Genomic DNA, 18,762 nt, shown 5'->3' on the forward strand with positions numbered 1-18,762 from the left:
TAATTTAAATGTGTATTTTGCTTTACATGCAGTCCGGTTTGCGGCAGTTTTTGCTCTGGCAGGTAAAACAGAAGTGTTCAACTATAATGTGCTCCATGCTTTTGGTCTTAAAGGTAATTTGTGTTCCTTTCATGACATTATCTCTGCTTTTTGTTGGTAGCATTCCATACGTGTCTCCCAACGGCGTTTACATGTGGTAATGGCCGGTGTGTCCCGTATCATTATCGATGCGATCACTACAACGACTGCGGGGACAATAGCGACGAGGCAGGATGCGTCTTTCGGACATGTGACGCTGCAACAGAATTCACTTGCAACAATAGACGGTGCATCAACCTCCAATATGTGTGCAATGGGGTCAACAATTGCTATGACAATGGCACTTCAGATGAGCGAAACTGCCGTAAGTTCCTCCTAGCTGTACATTTAAATAGCTTAATTGCCTGAATCAAAGATAAATCTGACATTGTCACTTAGAAGTTTTCGCCTTGAATTTAACATTTACCTTACCTTGGTGCCCAAGGTGACCACAAAGCTCGGCTATACATCCCCTATATTAGCGCCTGGATATCCTCACAGGTGAGGAGCCACGCTCTACAATTCCAAGTTGGTTGGTTGATTGATTGATTGATTGATAGATGGATTGGCCACTGCTGGTGTGGATTGCAAGTTTAGTAAAGGCATTTTTTCACACACCGATAATTCTTTATCATTATATAAATGTAAACACCCTCATGTGCATTTACTTGCTTGCCTAGTTACATATGTGATTGCAAAACAACACATTTTAAAATAATTAGTTAAATGTCAATAGAGTTTAAGCAAGGCCACCTGCTCTCTAAAAGGACACCACAATAAATAGTTTTTTACATGTAGTAAAATTGTGATTAGCAGATATTATGACAAAAAACCTCAGATACGGCCAATGTACCATGTTTTGGTTTCTTAAGATGGATCTTCAGTGGTATAAATAAGCAGAATGTGTCACAATAAGATGCTTGGGGTACTCGACCATGTGCCAGATCACAATAAACAAGACGCGGTTGGAGAGACGGGGAGGCTTGAGATCACTGAAGGATCATGGGTCTCTCATAGCAAAAGGCCAACTTTGTCCCACATTCTTTTATTCTTGACTTGAGAACCAGTAACACACTAGTTGAGTAGGTCGAAGTTTATTTTGAGAGCACTAACAGTTTAGAAACCTCGGTCTCCTAAAGAAAATAATTCTGCAGCATGTTTTGCAGGAAATGCTCTTTCAGGCTTGGAGTCAGTTAATGGTTCAGGGCAAAGGGGGTACTGCTGTTTACAGTGTTTGGGCAAGTTGGCTAGTGAGAAAAGCCCCCAGCTCAAATTTGAGATTGTGAAATGAGAGTTATAGTCTTTACAACAGTAGCACTGTAGAGCAAGGGATGCTGGGGGATATGTCTGTGCAGAGACTGGAAGTAGTAGAAACAAGACATCAGAGCTGCTGCCCTAAAAGATGGCGTCTATTAATGAATGTGCACAGTGACAAGGCTGTGCTTTGGGTCATTGCCTTGAGAATAGTTACACAGAGAGCTAGTGGAGGTGATGAAGGACGCAATAACAAGACAATATGTGAGACAGTGCGTTAAAAACAGATTGGAAGAGTACAGTCTCCCTAGTATAGAGGCTGATCATTTGTTTGTCGGGTGCACTCTGCCATCAGAGCAGTTCTTATAATAAGATTCCATCACTAGTCGCTTGTAGTAACTCATTACAGGCAAGGAGTGAAATAACCGCACTGGCTTGTCGTGCTATGTGCAGTCTGGCTTAGGGGCCCATCTCCTCCCATTGGCGATTTCACCACTTGAGGAGGCCAAAGTCTGCCTGTCACCTGCACCGTCTCGAGTTGTGTTACAAATGTAGCTGACACTGATGGCTAGCTATAGACTTGTGCTGTGACTGTGCAGGGTGGGGGTGGGGGTCTCATCATTGTCCTCTGCGGCTTTTCCCCTGAAAAAGGGAGCGCTCAACCCTGTCACATCTTTCGGTGGCAGAATAACTTCTCAAACTACTCTGCACATGGCAGCCTCCTTCTGCTGCCTTGGTGACCTCATGGGTTGGTCTCCCACTGAAAGAATGTTATATATTTTATATATTATCAAAAGGGCACAGCCAGCACAGGTGCTGTTACCCTCCAGACTTGACATTTGGTTCTGAGGGCATCAGACCATCTTACACCCATCTCGAGGCTCTTACCTCTGCCTACTCACAGCTCGTTGCTTCATGTGAATAGTAGAGGTTACAGGTAGGCCTACATTACAGAGGTGGTGGTCACTTAAAAGGCGTGCCCATCTCATCCAGACCTACTACTTGCTCTGCTTTCAGAGACCTCAACTACAAAAAGCTACATGTACCAGGATCCAAAAATTAAAACAGGAAGGGATGTACTACATATTCATTTTCTTGGTCGTCCAGTGAGCTCTGTAGAGGCAGCAGAACGGGGGTGGGGGGAGGGGGGGGGGGTGGGGGGGTTGATGTCCTTTTTAGAAATAATGTGTCTCAAACTGCACAATAAATAGGATATTGCAAGCTACCTTCGAGATCACCGAACTCCTGGGTAACCTGCAATGCCTCTTACATGTATGGTTTGGGATACGTTTGCCTTTATGTCCCCTATTTAGCAAAAAAACAAATGTATAATCTAATACAGAGATGAAATGATTTACCAAGATCACACAAGTGTCAGTCAAATGCACATGCCCAGACACAAACCCAGTAGGCCAAGGGCAAAGGTCAGTATCTTATCCACTAAGCCATACCCCCGAATACTATGAAAGATAATAAAAAAGGTTTCAGGTACCTGTGATTGGAATTGGAAGAAAACAAGGCTTGTGGCATTTTATTCAGTGGTTTCTCTTATGAAAATAGCTGAAGTTTAATGCCAGTAATTTAGGGAAGTTGGAGCTAGAATACCTTCGAAGCAGTGAGCGAGGCAGGCTCACAGGCCCTCATTCATTGGTCGAGCAAGATGTAGATGTAGGTGTTAATGACACATTCTCGAAAGATCACACTGCTGCTCTTATCTGTGGTGCAAGTGGCTTGGTAGACACACTCAAAGAGCAGCTGAGTGGGAAACTGATGAGGTTTCCCTTCTGGATTGACGATCTTGTTTGTTTAAATAAGTCTTTTGATGTACACATGACCCCCGTTTACCTACATTTTCTTTAGACGGAGAATAATGTTACTAATAGCAATAAAGGGACATATTTTTAGTTCTGTATTTATCTTTGTTTAGCTACCAAATTCCCTATAGCTCTGGTCTCAAGAGCAGAAAAACACTCTACCCCTCACCCTCTGGTTTCTAAACTTTTGCAAACAAAGAGCTCTAGTTATCTGGTATTAATGGAAGCCCTAACTCTGCTAGATGAAAGCCTTGCTGATGATGTCAAAAGAAAAATGTTCCATTCAATTCTGTCTCTTTCTCTCTTTTTAAAGCTGACCGCACTTGTCAACCAGGCTTCACGAAATGCCAGAGCACAAACATCTGCATTCCTCGGACTTACCTTTGTGACGGCGATAATGACTGCGGGGACATGAGCGATGAAAGCGCCACTCACTGCCGTAAGTCGATAGGCCTCCAAGCCGTGTTCTGGCACTCTCCTGGCTCACAGACTCCTATCTCTTCTCAACGCACAGGCTAGTGAACATCCAGAGATCAAACTAGGGCTCTGATTAAAAAACATTAAATCTTGGCTTTTTCCGGTGATAATATTAGAAGTTATGTTGCAATCGTGGAAAAGGGATATAAGGCAAACCAGTGACTGAAACCAGTGGTGGAGCACGGGGAGGTCCACAGGGGCGGTTGTCCCGGTGAAAATTCTTAAGGGCACAAAATTTAAATAAAAATTATTGCACCCCCTGACCTGTGAACCGTTAGCCCTTCCTGAGTTAACAGTCCACGGGTTAGGGGGTGCAACACTTTCTTTTAAAATGTTGGCCCGGATGCTGTGGCAACCCACGCTACGCCGCTGACTGAAACTAAGCTGCTCAGAATTTTTGGTACTTTGCAATCTTGAGCACATGTATGTATATTTTAAAGTTGGCGATCTATGTGTATAACAATTTTGATCACAGTGGTGGAAGTTCAATAATTCATGTTTCAGCCTAGTAGAGGGAGGCAAAGGAAGGCCACGACGGATTGGATTCGTGCTGGGTGTGGCGGATAACCACAGATTATTTAAAGCGCTTTCATTTAGATTTCTGGGCCCAATTAATGCACCAAGAATATATGTTTATGGCTGACAATACCTCATTTACTCCTGTCAGGAATTCACAAAAGGATTCCTGAAGGTGGAAATGGTTTTAATACTTAAAATGTCTCTTCCACAAGTATGGAAAATCCCCGGAAGTAAATTCCACACGAGGGGCTGGATGTGGGCACTACAAGGCATGGTTTGCCTTGTAAGATTCTAAACACCCACAAGTGCATGTTTTTGGGCATTCATAAACTGAAATCGAACCCTTTGCCATCCTGGGAGTAGTTGGAAAGTTGCTTCAGCAAAGGGACTGAGATAGCATCTACTTCTGAGTTGCAATGATGCTGCAACCACTATTACATATTTTTTCATGTCATTTACACTTGCAGGAGCATTGAACAGGAGGGTCTCTGAACATTATTTTCTGTCCATTCATTTTGAGTGGTGCGTATAGTACGGACTTGAACCCATGGTCAGTCAATAGCCTTAGATGGTCTCTTAACATGCAAACATGAACAGTGGTGGCTGCCACAGAGTAGTATGCGGGATATAAAACCGGCATGCGCACTTGAGATGCCCAACCACTCCTCCTTCTGCTGGCTGTGATGGCAGCTGACCCCCACCCACCCCGTAAAACTGCCTCGGAAAGTTAAAAAGGTAATAACATTGTGATATTATAATTTTATTTTAATTTTCGCCACTGCTCAAAGAGCAGTGGGGCGGCGCTCCTCCAGCTTAGCGGAGGAGCCGCCGCTGAACATGAGTCAATAGTTTCATAATGCAACAAAATGTTTTTAAATGTTAGCATGAGTATTCACTCCACCAATCCATATCACTCAGTAGCCAGAACTCCGTCTTCTTTCTGAAATGGCACGAGCTGCTGCAATGCAACAAATCAAGACAAACATATCAAGCTTTTTTTCACAATGTTATACCGAGCTAGCGTGCCCAAGTACCTTAGCTATAAATACATTCCAACAACGAAGGTCTTACTCTTACTACAGCTTAAGAGGAGCCATATTTTGATAGATGCCCAGGAGGTCGGTTTTTGTCCAGAGGAACAGCCTGCTGCAGCAAGGACTTCTTTTTAGTGTGTATTCTTCTCATTGTGTTTTCATGGGATGTATGACGTTACTACGCGGTCAAAACACCGCACTACCATCACAACGCAGCTTTTACAACGCAAGTCGTTACCACGACTTGCGCTGTAGGGTGCTGGACTTAGGAATAGTATGATTTACTATTATAACTCCAGCCTACGTACAGTAGGGAAGGTGATAGAATAGTAAATCACACTATTGCTTAGTCTAGAGCGCCCTCCAGTGTAAGTCGTGGTAACGACTTTCGTTGTAAAATCTGCGTTGTGATGGTAGTGCGGTGTTTCGACCGCATAGTAAAGGTTGTTTCCTGTTTTCATGGCCATTGTTCCTCTTGGTGCTGTATGCAGAAGGGTCGGCATCCTTCGCCTTGACATTGGAACCAGAAGAGACATTTTTCTCCCAAAATTGTATTGTGAGCGGCATAGTTTCCATTCGTTGTACTCTGAGAGACATTATTTCTCTTGCTATAGTGATCGGAGGCTCAGACTTTCCATTCCATTATATGCTGAGAGGCCTTATTTCTGTTGGTGCAGTGTTCTAAGTGGTAGAGTTTTCCTTGCATCCCATTCAGGAGAACGTTATTTCTGTTAATGCAATGTTCTGAGGGCCAGAGTTTACCTTCTGATGTTTACTGATGATTTCATGTATGAGAGTAATCTGCATAATCCCTGCGAAGATCTCAAAGTGTCATTACAAAAAACACGAGACCCGTCCCTGTCCGCTCCATGAAAAAAAAATCCAGATTTATGTTATAGATTAAAAGACTGTAGAAACGTTCGGATAATGAAACAAAATGGTATGGAACTAAAGATCTCCCAGAGACTTCCTGGAGAAAAAGAACACATTTTTCACAACTTAAGTTCAAGCCCACATACATAAATTAACAGCCACGAATGGAACTAGATTGTGGAACTGTACACTAATTGGATATCTTTGACTATCTGAGCTTGAGTTTTTCTGACATCCTCTGGTTTCCTTAGCCCCTTTTTTAACAATACTGATCCAGCACACAAAACTAGTGTTATAAGAGTCTGTACAATAATATACACATTTCAGTTACAATGTAAAGTCATTCAGTAGCAGAATCGTTGGATGTTTTTTTGGACGTTCAATCTTTATTGAGTTCTTCAAAAAATGTAGCCAACGCGTTTCGTCCTCCACGGACTTCTTCAGGGCTACAAACAATGTACATACATACACAAAATTAATATATGTACAATATATACACTAAATTACAATATAAAAGACAGTTTATTACATTTTAACATGTTAAAAAAGGTGCGTGAACGAGATCCTAGTGAAAGTCTCTAAAAAAAGGAGTGCACACCTATTTGTAAACTATTTTCACATTATATTACATACAAATATTACATATTTTACAAAGAGCAACACTTCTATGTACATGGGAATCCTATATAGATTTTCTAAACCAAACTCTGCTACTTTCTTCTCTTTAGGTTGTATCTTTATTTAGAGGAATCTTAATTAGATATGACAAAATTATGTATGGATTTGGGCCTGACAACTTGATTGTCTAAACTTATTCTCGGTGGGTGTAAAGCATTATATCAATATCAATTGGTCAAATTATGACTATGTTAGTGGCTTTCAATTGAAGGATAGCTCCTGAGAGTTAGCTTACCAATGATAATGAGATTTTCGTCAATGTGCAGGGATTCTTTCTTTCAATTTGGTGGTAATTTTTTAAAGTAGTAATTCTAAATAAATCGGAAATAAACCCTCTTTTAGTTTTAGGCAATTTTTTATATACAACGTGGGCATTTAATGGTCATACACAAGTTACAATTTGCAAACATACCTTTTCTTAGTGGGTTTCAAGCACATTGGTTTCACAAGTTCGAATCTCTCAAGGTAAGTTGGCCAATGTAATAATGGTCTAAACAAAAAAGAGTGCAAGAAAAGCTATCACTATGAGCGGGTCGAGTTTAATGATGTTTTTATAAAAAGAAAATTCCAGTTTATTGCTGCCCAAGATGTAAAAAGCGGCATTATGTTCAAATTTGGGCAACTAGAGTTTGCGATGTTTTGGGGTTAGTAATCCATTTGAAACTGGCCAGGTAAATTATGAAAACAACTCCAGCACATAATGATGTTAACCTTTATGTTGATAGTAATTAGTCGTTATGCAGCAGGAGTTCTAAAACGCATTTTAGCATTAACATTTGGTTAATGGGCAGACATCTTGTAATACCAAAAGTCCCATATTATCTGCCCCAGGGAAATTCAGTAATCTTTTTCTAAGGCTGACAGTCTAAATATATACTGGATTATCTATGCCAGGGTCTCAATAAAAATCCCAGCGAAGAATTAATTTTAAATTAGGTCGATATCTATCCCAGTCACAAAATAGCATTATTTAGGCAGCGTTTCACTTACTGAAAGCATGGTTCAAGCCGGCTCCATCGCGTGGCGTCCTTTGTAGAGGCGTATGACTCCTGAAGAATCATACCGCCTTTATATGTTCACTAATTATTTGATTGAGAGCACCTGAGAGTAAAGTTTCTGTCTGTGCTCTACACTGGGCAAATCCTATATTCGGCCGGCGCCATCTTGACCGTGTCTAAAACACAGGTCATATGTATTCCGACGATCGCCGAACTCGTTAAATCATAACATAATCCTATGTATTACTTAGTATTTCTTTTTTATTATTTATCGAAATACAATATACCGGCCACGAAACGTTTTTTTTAAATTTCAAATATTACGTTATTTTTATTGATTAAGGCTCGAGATTCTGCCTCATATTTTATGTATACTGTGATGTTTATTTATCTATACATTTCCTTAGCCCCTGTCTATTTCTGATGCTGGGACATCTGATCTATGTATATTCCGACTGGCATTGATCCTTCCTGATATAACTTATATCCTACTGCCTTAATTGCTTCATCCATCCCTCTTATGACCAGTGATTTTGTACTATTTGATGCAATATACTGTAATCAGGCAAATGCACTTGAACTTCCTCCCCAAAGTCAATATTTGAATTCACAGTAGACAAACAAGCACAATGAGTAGTTGAAACAAAAAATTACTTATCTTTTCCATTTTTGTTCCAGTTTCTTTGACATGTACAGACCGCGAGTTCCGCTGTACATCCGGACGCTGTATCCCTTCTCACTGGTACTGTGACCGTGGTGTGGACTGTGCTGATGGCTCGGATGAACCTCCGTCTTGTGGTGAGTAGCTTTCTAAAATTAGAATCTGGTCCAGTTATGAAGGACAGGTGCATAAAATGGCCACATAATTTCATCAAGTTTATTCACAAGGCCATCTAAAATTGTGCCTCAGGGTTCTCAAGAAGGTATTCCAAACTCGGTCAGTTCTACCAGGCTTTCATGCAAGAACGGCAACTGGAATTAGACGGAATAATGATAAGATAGAGCTCTTTACCCCCGTCCACCTTTCGACCATTGTTTGGTCCAGTGTTTTGCTTTCTGACCTTTCTAAAATTGCTGGTCCTTCCCACAGTCTTCCAGACAGTTTTGAGTTAGATAAATTAACCCAAATAATAAATGGGGTGGATCACTACTATCAGGTCAACAATATGGTTAGAAATCAAAGTTCCCAAGCAAGTGCCCTGCTCCTAAGTGCAGAGTTTAGTTAATCATGCAGTGCAGTTAAGCAGCTTCCTGAGAATCAAATCAGAGGGAGGTAATTATATTATTAATGGCAGAATCATTTGACCCATCCCCGGGTTTAGTGTTCTGATCAGGGGGGAAAGGAATTATGTTCTGTATCTCGCATACACATTTTAGTGTGTAGATTTTGTTTATGGTACTATGTGTCTTCTGGCTGGTCTGATCCAGCTCCTCTCATATGATACACTGCCAATTGTGAAGGCTTTAAATGCCCTGTAAGATCTGCATCTCTGTTATGGTTTACACATTCAGTAACAAAAGGCAGCCAATTATCTTTTTATATATTAACCTTACGGCTGATTTGAAATGTCATACTTCCGAAGTCCATATCATTTTTCTTTTCCAGAAGCATATTTCCTTTCATTTCCTCAGATATATAGAATAATGATGCATAGGGAATGTTGATAGTGTAATAGAGCTGTTTGAATGCATCTGGTCGCAGCTGGGAATAATGCTTCCTTGTAATAGCGGCCTGGTGTTAAGTATATCTGAACAGTAAATCTTTTCCTTAAGGCTGTATTTCCTCCTGCCTTCAATCAATCAATCAATCAATCATGCCATTTGTATAGCGCACTACTCACCCGGGAGGGTCTCAAGGCGCTTGGGGGGAGGGGTATGCTACTGCTCGAACAGCCTGGTCTTGAGTTGTTTCCTGAAGGCGAGATGGTCCTGGGTCAGCCGAAGGTGGATGGGGAGGGAGTTCCAAGTCTTGGCAGCCAGGTAATAGAAGGATCTTCCTCCGGCGGTGGCTCTTCGGATGCGTGGTACGGCTGCGAGGGCGAGGCTGGTGGACCGTAGCTGGCGGGTGGGCGTGTAGAAGGTCAGGCGGTCGTTGAGGCACTTGGGGCCCAGGTCGTGGAGAGACTTGTGTGCGTGGGTGAGGAGCCGGAACGTGATCCTCTTGTCGACGGGGAGCCAGTGCAGGTTCCTCAGGTGGCTGGAGATGTGGCTGCGTCGGGGGACATCCAGGATGAGTCGGGCGGAGGCGTTCTGGATGCGCTGGAGTCTTTTCTGTAGCTTGGCTGTGGTTCCGGCGTAGAGGGCGTTTCCGTAGTCCAGCCGGCTGGTGACGAGTGCCTGGGTGACAGTCTTCCTGGTCTCGGTCGGGATCCAGCGGAAGATCTTGCGAAGCATACGCAGGGTGTTGAAGCACGATGAGGAGACGGCGTTGACTTGTCTGGTCATCGAGAGGGAGGGGTCCAGGATGAAGCCCAGGTTGCGTGCGTGGTCGGTTGGCTTGGGTGCGGTGCCCAGGGCTGGGGGCCACCAGGAGTCGTCCCAGGCGGAGGGCGAAGATCCCAGGATGAGGACTTCCGTCTTGTCCGAGTTCAGTTTCAGGCGGCTGTCCTTCATCCACTCGGCGAGGTCTTTCATCCCTTCGTGTAGGCAGGTTCTGGCGGTGTCGGGGTCTCTGGTGAGGGAGGGGATCAGCTGGGTGTCGTCGGCGTAAGAGATGATGTTGAGGTTGTGCTGGCGTGCGATGGCTGCGAGAGGTTTCATGTAGATGTTGAAAGGGTAGGGCTGAGTGAAGATCCTTGCGGGACGCCGCAGATGACTTCGGTGGCCTCGGAGCGAAACGGAGGGAGACGGACTCTTTGTGTTCTTCCGGCGAGGAACGAGATGATCCACTCCAGTGCCTTCTCTTGGATACCGATGTTGCTGAGGCGCTGGACTAGGGTGCGGTGGCAGACCGTGTCGAACGCAGCGGAGAGGTCCAGGAGGATGAGGGCCACTGTTTCCCCCTTGTCGAGCAGGGTCCGGATGTCGTCGGTGGCTGCGATGAGGGCGGTCTCGGTGCTGTGGTTGGCTCTGAAGCCGGACTGCGAGGGGTCGAGGGATCCGTTCGTCTCGAGGAAGGCGGTCAGCTGTCTGTTGACGATCTTCTTGATGACTTTAGCAGGAAAAGGGAGGAGCGAGATGGGGTGGAAGTTTTTGAGATCGGTGGGGTCCGCTGTAGGTTTCTTCAGGAGGGCGCTGATCTCGGCGTGCTTCCAGCTCTCCGGGAAGGTGGCGGTGTTGAAGGAGGCGTTGATTATGTTCCGGAGTTGGGGTGCGATGGTGGAGTCGGCCTTGTTGAAGACGTGGTGTGGGCAGGGGTCGGTCGGTGATCCGGAGTGGATGGTGTTCATCGTGCGGGCTGTGTCTTCGGTGGTCACCGTGGTCCAGGTGCGAAGGGTGGCGGTGGGGGGCGTTGGTTTGACGGTTGGGTGCGTGGGTGGGGCGCCGAAGCTGTTGTGGATGTCGGCGATCTTGCGGTGGAAGAACGAGGCGAGGGAGTCGCAGAGGTCTTGTGACAGAGTGATGTCGTTGGTGCCGGTGCTGGGGTTGGAGAACTCCTTGACGATAGTGAAGAGCTCTTTGCTGTCGTGGGCGTTGTTGTCCAGTCATCCTTCAGGGATTTCTTCTTGGTGGTGCGGATGAGCTGGTGGTGCTTGCGGGTAGCGTGTTTGAGGGCGGTCATGTTGTCGGTGGTCCGGTCGAGGAGCCAGGCTTTCTCGAGGGTGCGGCAGGTCTTCTTGGAGTCCTTGAGGTAGTCGGTGAACCAGGATGCCTTCTTGCTTCTGGGTCTGCTGGGAGGGTTCTTTAGTGGCGCGAGGTCGTCGGCGCAGGCGGTCAGCCACTGTGTGAAGTTGCGGGCTGCTTCGTTGGGGTCCGTTGTGTTGGCGGGTGGGTTCTGGCTGAGGGAGGTGGTGAGCTGGTCTGTGGTGATCTTGCTCCAATTCCTGTGAGGTACCTGTTGCGGGTGGTGGTGGGTCGTGGATCTTTTGAAGCTGAAGTGGACGCAGCTGTGGTCGGTCCAGTGGAGTCCGGTGGCGTGGCTGAAGGTGATGTACTTGCTGGAAGAGAAGACGGGATCAAGCGTGTGGCCGGCGTAGTGGGTGGGGGTGTTGACCAGTTGCTTGAGTCCGAGGTTGGCGAGGTTTTCCAGCAGGGCGGTGGTGTTGCGGTCCTTGTTGTTTTCCAGGTGGAAGTTGAGGTCCCCGAGGAGGATGTAGTCGGTGGAGGGGAGGGCGTGCGGGCTGATGAAGTCTGTGATGTCTTCGCTGAATTGTGTGCGTGGTCCCGGGGGTCTGTAGACGAGGGTGCCTCTGAGGGTCGTCTTAGGGTCGGTGTGAATCTGGAAGTGGAGATGTTCGGCTGCGGCGAAGGAGTCGTTGGCGTCGGTCGTGATGCGGATGGTGTTCCTGTGGACGATGGTGATGCCACCTCCGGTCTGGTTGATGCTGTCCCTCCTGATGATCTTGTACCCGTCCGGGATGGCGATGGCGATGTCGGGTGCAGAGGAGGCGTTCATCCAGGTTTCCGTGAGGAAGGCGACGTCCGGTGATGTAGCGTCGAGGAGGTTCCAGAGTTCCACGGCGTGTCTGTGGACGGAGCGGGTGTTGATCAGGATGCACTTGAGGTGGTTGCTGCTGGTGTTTGTCTTGGCGGGTGCGGGGCAGGTTCGGAGGCAGGTGAACTTGCAGGTGCAGCAGGTGAAGGGTCCGTGGGTGCGTCTCGGGGTGGCTCGGCAGCAGGCGTGGGTCCGGCCGGCATTGAGTGCGTTGAGAGTGGCGGCGTCGTAGGTCAGTCGGGTCGTCTTGCCTCGGCGGGGAGGGCCAGGGGTCCTGGCGCTGGGCGCAGGCCAGGCGCGGACGGGCGCAGACGGGCTTACCTTTGGCGCACCTTCGGCGCTTAATCGGTGCTCCCGCTGCGCGCGTCCGCTGCACGGTCGCTCTGGGGGCGTCATAAGTAAGGAGCCGGGAGGGAGGAGCAGCTGGGTGGCGGGAGCGGGGCGGCGAATGGAATCACAGGGGGGCGGGGCCGCAGGGAGGCAGCGGCGGGAAATTCCAAGAAGCAGCGGGCAGCGGGAAATTCCTAGGAGCAGCGGGAAATTCCCAGGAGCAGCTGGAAATTCCCAGGAGCAGCGGGCAGCGAGCGAAGGAATCTGCAGGCAGGAGGCGGCAAAGGCAGGCAGGAGCGGCAGCAGTGAGTGGGGCGACCAAGCCCTGTGGAGGGCTGAACTGTTCTCCATCCTCATGTAATAGAAAAATTCATAAATAAAAATGCAGACAATGCTTCATAGCTAAAAGGTATCCCTTCAAACATTGGTCTGCTCAACTGTCAGTCACATTTTGCTTTCTTCTGCCAACCACAGCTTGTTGCACGTGACAGTTAGTCACCCTACTTCAGCAAATGCCTCTCTTGCCCTTATGAGTGAGAGCATTTTGCCAGCTCATGTGCACATCTACCTAAGAAGAAGTTCATTTCAGTGCAGGGCTGGCAGGCCATCAGCTTCTTTGGACAATGCTTTTTTTCTTACTATTGTTTGTGCTTTTAACAATTTTAATTGTTCATTCATTCTGGTGTGTTTAAACTATGTCTTTAGTTTACATTAATGTAAAGCGAACAGTACCTTTTAATTTGTGCCATTAGGAATTATATTTTCCTGTGATGTGCATGAAAACTCACAAGGGTTTCTATGCCTGGTATAATTAGACCTGCCTACTGGGAAGCACTGCACTGCTGTATTAAAATTAAATGTAATGCAATGGTTAATATGTTATAAAAAGAAAACATTTACTGCAAGCAGGCACCTTTCACGTTTAGATAGCTTCATGTTTTCTTTTTTTTTCTTTTTTCTTTTAGTGACATATTCTTGCAATAAAAATCACGATAGCTCTAGCTTGCCAGGAGCAGCTCTCTTGGATGTGTCAATGCTAGGTATTCTGGAGATGTATCAATGAATTTATTTACTCTATAATAACGATAGGAACGATTGTGTTCATTTCACAGCCGCTCAAGTGCAGACATGTTCGAGTGAGCAGTTTAGGTGTGACGATGGCCGCTGCATCCCCGGGGCATGGATCTGCGATGGGGACAACGACTGTGGTGACATGAGTGATGAGGACCAGAGACATAACTGCGGTGAGTTTGCTGGAAAAAGATGACTAAAGGTGGCAGATGCAGAGAAAGGAATACGTGAAAGCCAATATTGTCGAGCACCTAGTTCTAGCAGTGCTTAATTTGAGCCCGTAGTTTCTGGTGCTCGGCTCCAGCACTTAATTGTCAGCACCGGCAATTATGACAGTCTGCACATGGTGGCGCTGTCAGTTGAATATAGACATTAGGACAACAGCTGTTTATTAATTCAATAAACAATAATAATGTTTAATACCTACCACCCAGGCCGTTTTTATAGCTTTTGGGGCTTTGAATTGTCACACTCGTGAGTGTGATGATTAGTAGTGTGTAATCCTCGGTGGAGTTGTAGAAAAAAACTCAGCCGCGCTACGCGGAGCTCTGCAAGCGGCAAAGTGTGATAGAAAAATGCAGTTCCCAGTGATTTTGAGTGCCAGATGCTTGTCCGCACTGTGCAGTCATCGTGAACTGCACCGCGCACATCGTAAGCAGGTGCTGCTTTCCTTTCTGCCGCTGGAGTAGATTTTTACTTGAGCAGTAGCTTTCTCAACGTGAACGGGCAGCTTCTCAACGCGAGAGGTTGCAAGCATAGGTGACCACTCGCAATGAGAAACCTGACCCCTCCGCATTGAGAAATCTCGCCGGGAGGTTTAATTTCCACACTCTCACTCGCCAACTTGATGTTGACGATCGGGAATGAGGACAAATCTCGCTGTGAGGTGGATTTTCCTTGCTCACGCTTGCCAACTTGACATTAATGAACGCGAGCGAGGAAGAAAACTCTGCTCCACGAGTTTTTAGGAACTCTTCGCGAGCAGAGCGGAGTTCACCACCCAGGCTTCAGTGTGTTGGCGCTGTCATTGGCACCTCTGGCAGAGGCAACAGGTGGTGTAAGCTACAGTGGCCTCCTGACGAGGGCCCTGGCACTTATTAATTTTTTTTACAAAGTAAATACTGATGTTCTAGAACAAGTTTTCTTCTTCCAGTGTTGGCATTTATGTCAGTTTTCCAATAAAACTCTAATACAATATTTTAATTTCCCTCCACCTCATAAGGTCTAACATAAAATGTGAGAGTAAAATTGTGTCTGAATGGAGCATACTCCCATAGCGCAATGACATGTATGGTAGAGTCAAATAGCTGTTGACATCAGCGAGTCCTTGTTTATGAACTTCTAATCAGGTTTTCACACTGGGATGTTATAGACAAGGCTGTGATATGAGTTCATAAATCCACATTATTTGTCTAGAGTAAGCTCATGTCTAGTGACCTCTGTAACATGGATTCTCCCAGTCTCAGTATGAGAAACCACTTCCCCGGCTCTCTGTCTTTATTTTGATTTGGATGATAAGAATAAAGATCTTATGGCAAAAACCTTGATCATTCCTCATTTATGAAGATAGTTGTTAAATCACTTAAATTCTTTTTCTGAAACTGGAACAATGCACTTTAGTTTTTCTGTTTGTTATGAACTCTTGTCTTTCGATAAACCCCACACACTCACACACACACACACACACACACATACACACACACACACACACACACACACACACACACACACACACACACACACGAGGCTCTGCTCTGTCAGACATAAATTAAGTATTGTATTGAGCATGCACACCTATATTTAGACTGCCATATATATTAGTGCTAACTTTGTAGTATCAGCTGGTTGTGTGTAGGCATACATACCACAAATTCTCAGTGTGGCTTCATTAGAGCTAATGTCTTAGTATGCAATAGTAAAATGATGCTAAAAAGTATTGCTTATCCTCAGCCACACCTATTCACTAGGTGCAACTATACATTAGACGGGTAAGGGAGTAACTGTATCTTTTTTATTCTGCACTTTTGTTGTTTACTATGTATAAAATCGAATAGAGATTTATAATGAATGAAATAATGAATGAGTAAGGGAGTAGGTCAGTTTCTGCGGCGGGAACATCCTTTACAACGCAGATGTTACCCCGCAGTACTGTTACGACGCGTCTTTTACAACGCAAGTCGTAACCACGACTTGCGCTGGAGGGCGCTCAAGGACAAGGAATAGTACTGTACGTAGGCTGGTGTTGGAATAGTAAATTTAACTATTCTAAGTCCAGCACCCCTACAGCGCAAGTCGCGGTAACGACTTGCATTGTAAAAAACGCGTTGTAACGGTACGCGTGGTAATACCACGCGTTGTACCGTCGTACATCCTTCTGCTGTCATTTATGAAGTACAAACTGCTAACATGCAATGTACAGTGTTTGAGATACATAAATGTGAACATTCGATTTGCTGCTAATTTGTTCATTGGTCTTCAGCGAGTCGAAACTGCACAGGATCCGAGTTCACGTGTGTGAACAACAGACCCCCCATGCGGAGGTGCATCCCACGAGGATGGGTATGTGACGGGGATGCTGACTGTGCTGATGCCTACGATGAACATCAGAATTGTACCAGAAGATCATGCGGTGAAAATGAGTTTACCTGCAGCAACGGACTGTGTGTCCGCAATTCTTACAGGTTAGTGACAAAACGACTAAGGCCCAGAAGCTCTGGCAAAAAAGGCAGGTGCTTTGTCCAATACTTTCAGCTTCAGGTTTTATTTTTGCTTTGGAGCAAAAGATCTCAGTATTTTTGCTTGTAAATGAGAATTTTGCTTAAGTGAGGTAGTCCGTAGTGGGTTAGGACCCTTATACTTTGTTGCTTGCACCACCTGTGCACTGCTTTGTAGCCTGTGCTCTTAAAAAACAACTTTAAAAGCAAGTATGCCTTTAGGCTTTGCTCTTTTTCTTCGATGAATGTTTCATACTTGACAATAGACGTGATACATATGAAAGACTCCCATGCTTTAAAGGCAAAAATTGCTTTATTTCAGGTGTCTCCTTCCTGAAATCGTCTTTTTATCAATATAATCCCATAAGGAAAATATATTCCAACGATTTTTTTCTAAATCTCCCACTTTGAATATGTTGGCATGTATGATGTCTGTGCCTTATATCAATTATTGCTTAGTAAAGGGCTGAAGGATCAAATTTACAATAAAGAATGCCTCAAAAACATATTGGCCTTTCATCAGTGTGGAAGGGCCTGTGATGCCACTTTCTTTGATGTCATCAAGGGTCTAAGAGCAGGAGATCCCAACCATCTTTGTGGGATGATACCTCTTATTTAAATTAGTGTTGAGCGGAGAGAAAAGCCCATTTCCTTAAATGGGACACCTTTGTTTTACTTCAGATACATTTTGTTAATGGTACAAAGAGTGTAAAGTGGATTGACTCGCCTTAGGTGCTAGATTTCCTCCCTGAATCAGAAGTTTTGAGTTTCTCTTTAAAACCTTCACTTTGTGATTTTTTCCAGTGACTTATTTGAGCAGTGAAAGCCTGGTGGAATATTTCCATGGAAAAGTGCCTTACATGTTGGAAAACCCTATAGAAGTTGGTGTAAAAACACATATTTGCTCCATTAGTCCTTATTCCATAGGCGAAAGCTTATAATACTGATATAATACCGCACTTGGTAATTATTATATAATACTGCGTGTTGTCAATACTTCTGGGTGTGGTATTTCTGCAGCTTCCTACTCCCTCCCCTGACAAGCCCTTGTAACAGAGTGATAGCTAGCCACTCATTGTTAATGTCTTATTCCTGCTGTTAATAACTACACTGCTAGCCCAACAAGACAGAGGAAAGAGTATTGAAATGTTGTGTCAGAGCGTATACGCCACTAGTCCTAGCCCACTGCGGTTTCATTACCTTCCCTGGAGCTTTCAACATTCTCTTGTTCTATTTAAATATTATTGGAGTCTGGTGATGTTTTTTTCTCCTATTGCTTTTCCACAATGCAGTTATGACCCAAGTGAGTGTGATTAGTAAAAATGATTCATGATTACCAACTGTTACTGCTTATCAGCCTCTTGCAATTACACTATACATCCATGTGGACCTGCCATGTACTTGACTGTAATAGTGTGTGTATTTACTATTTTAATTACACACCCTACTTCTTCATACGGGGCAGGTTATAAAGTGGACCAAAGCAAATATAACCACACTTTTGGTGTTTCAGGTACACTGCTCGAAGCAACTAAACCTACAGTCGTCCCTGTGTAGGTTAAACTTGGGCTGATCACACACACATACACACAGACAATCACACATACACATACTATGCCTGGATTGTACCTAATCCTGCGGGTTGTTTCCAGGTGTGACAGACGCAATGACTGTGGTGACAGCAGTGACGAGCGTGGCTGCACTTACCCAACCTGCCAGCAGACTCAATTCACCTGTCAAAATGGCCGCTGCATTACTAAGGCATTTATCTGTGATGGAGATAACGACTGCGGCGATGAGTCGGATGAACTGGAGCACCTTTGCAGCACTCCTGAAGCAACGTGTGCTCCACAGCACTTCCAGTGTGACAATGGGCATTGTATAGAAGCCGTGAAAATTTGTAATCGCCTGGATGACTGCTCTGATAATAGCGACGAAAAAGGATGCGGTACGTACAGCTTCATTTTGGATAGGGTCCTGACAGGGAACGTATGTCATACTAAACTTAGATTTGTTTTGACTCTAATGTGTTTATTTTTATTTAATTTTTATTTTTATTTATAAAGATTTATATAGCGCGTACTTGATCCCGAAGGATATCAGAGCGCTTTACAATTTGAGGCAAAGGAAGGCAACCGATCACAAGAATCAAATGGGGAATCTAATAGGCATTGAATCATATCATATAGTGCACACATAACAGATCCTTTATAAACTTGGGGTAACGAAGAATGGGCTAGACGATGAAACATAATAACATAAGGGGAGCAAATACAATAATAATAAACAGGATGACAAGCTATGTCTTCGGTAGTGTTTATCCAGACT

At 44.9% G+C, this 18,762-nt stretch overlaps 1 protein-coding gene across 1 annotated transcript in view; it reads left to right on the forward strand.

Moving 5' to 3' along the window:
• Positions 1–18,762, forward strand: part of LRP2 (LDL receptor related protein 2) — a 342,167-nt gene that overhangs the window by 236,348 nt on the left and 87,057 nt on the right. Inside the window, exons 44-49 of the mRNA XM_078681616.1 lie at positions 161–403; positions 3,460–3,585; positions 8,404–8,523; positions 13,762–13,893; positions 16,200–16,401; positions 18,087–18,382. Coding sequence (XP_078537742.1) covers positions 161–403; positions 3,460–3,585; positions 8,404–8,523; positions 13,762–13,893; positions 16,200–16,401; positions 18,087–18,382 — 1,119 coding nt within the window. The remainder of the gene's footprint in view (positions 1–160; positions 404–3,459; positions 3,586–8,403; positions 8,524–13,761; positions 13,894–16,199; positions 16,402–18,086; positions 18,383–18,762) is intronic.

Source organism: Lissotriton helveticus, chromosome 3_1, assembly GCF_964261635.1.
Source record: "Lissotriton helveticus chromosome 3_1, aLisHel1.1, whole genome shotgun sequence".
NCBI lineage: Eukaryota > Metazoa > Chordata > Amphibia > Caudata > Salamandridae > Lissotriton > Lissotriton helveticus.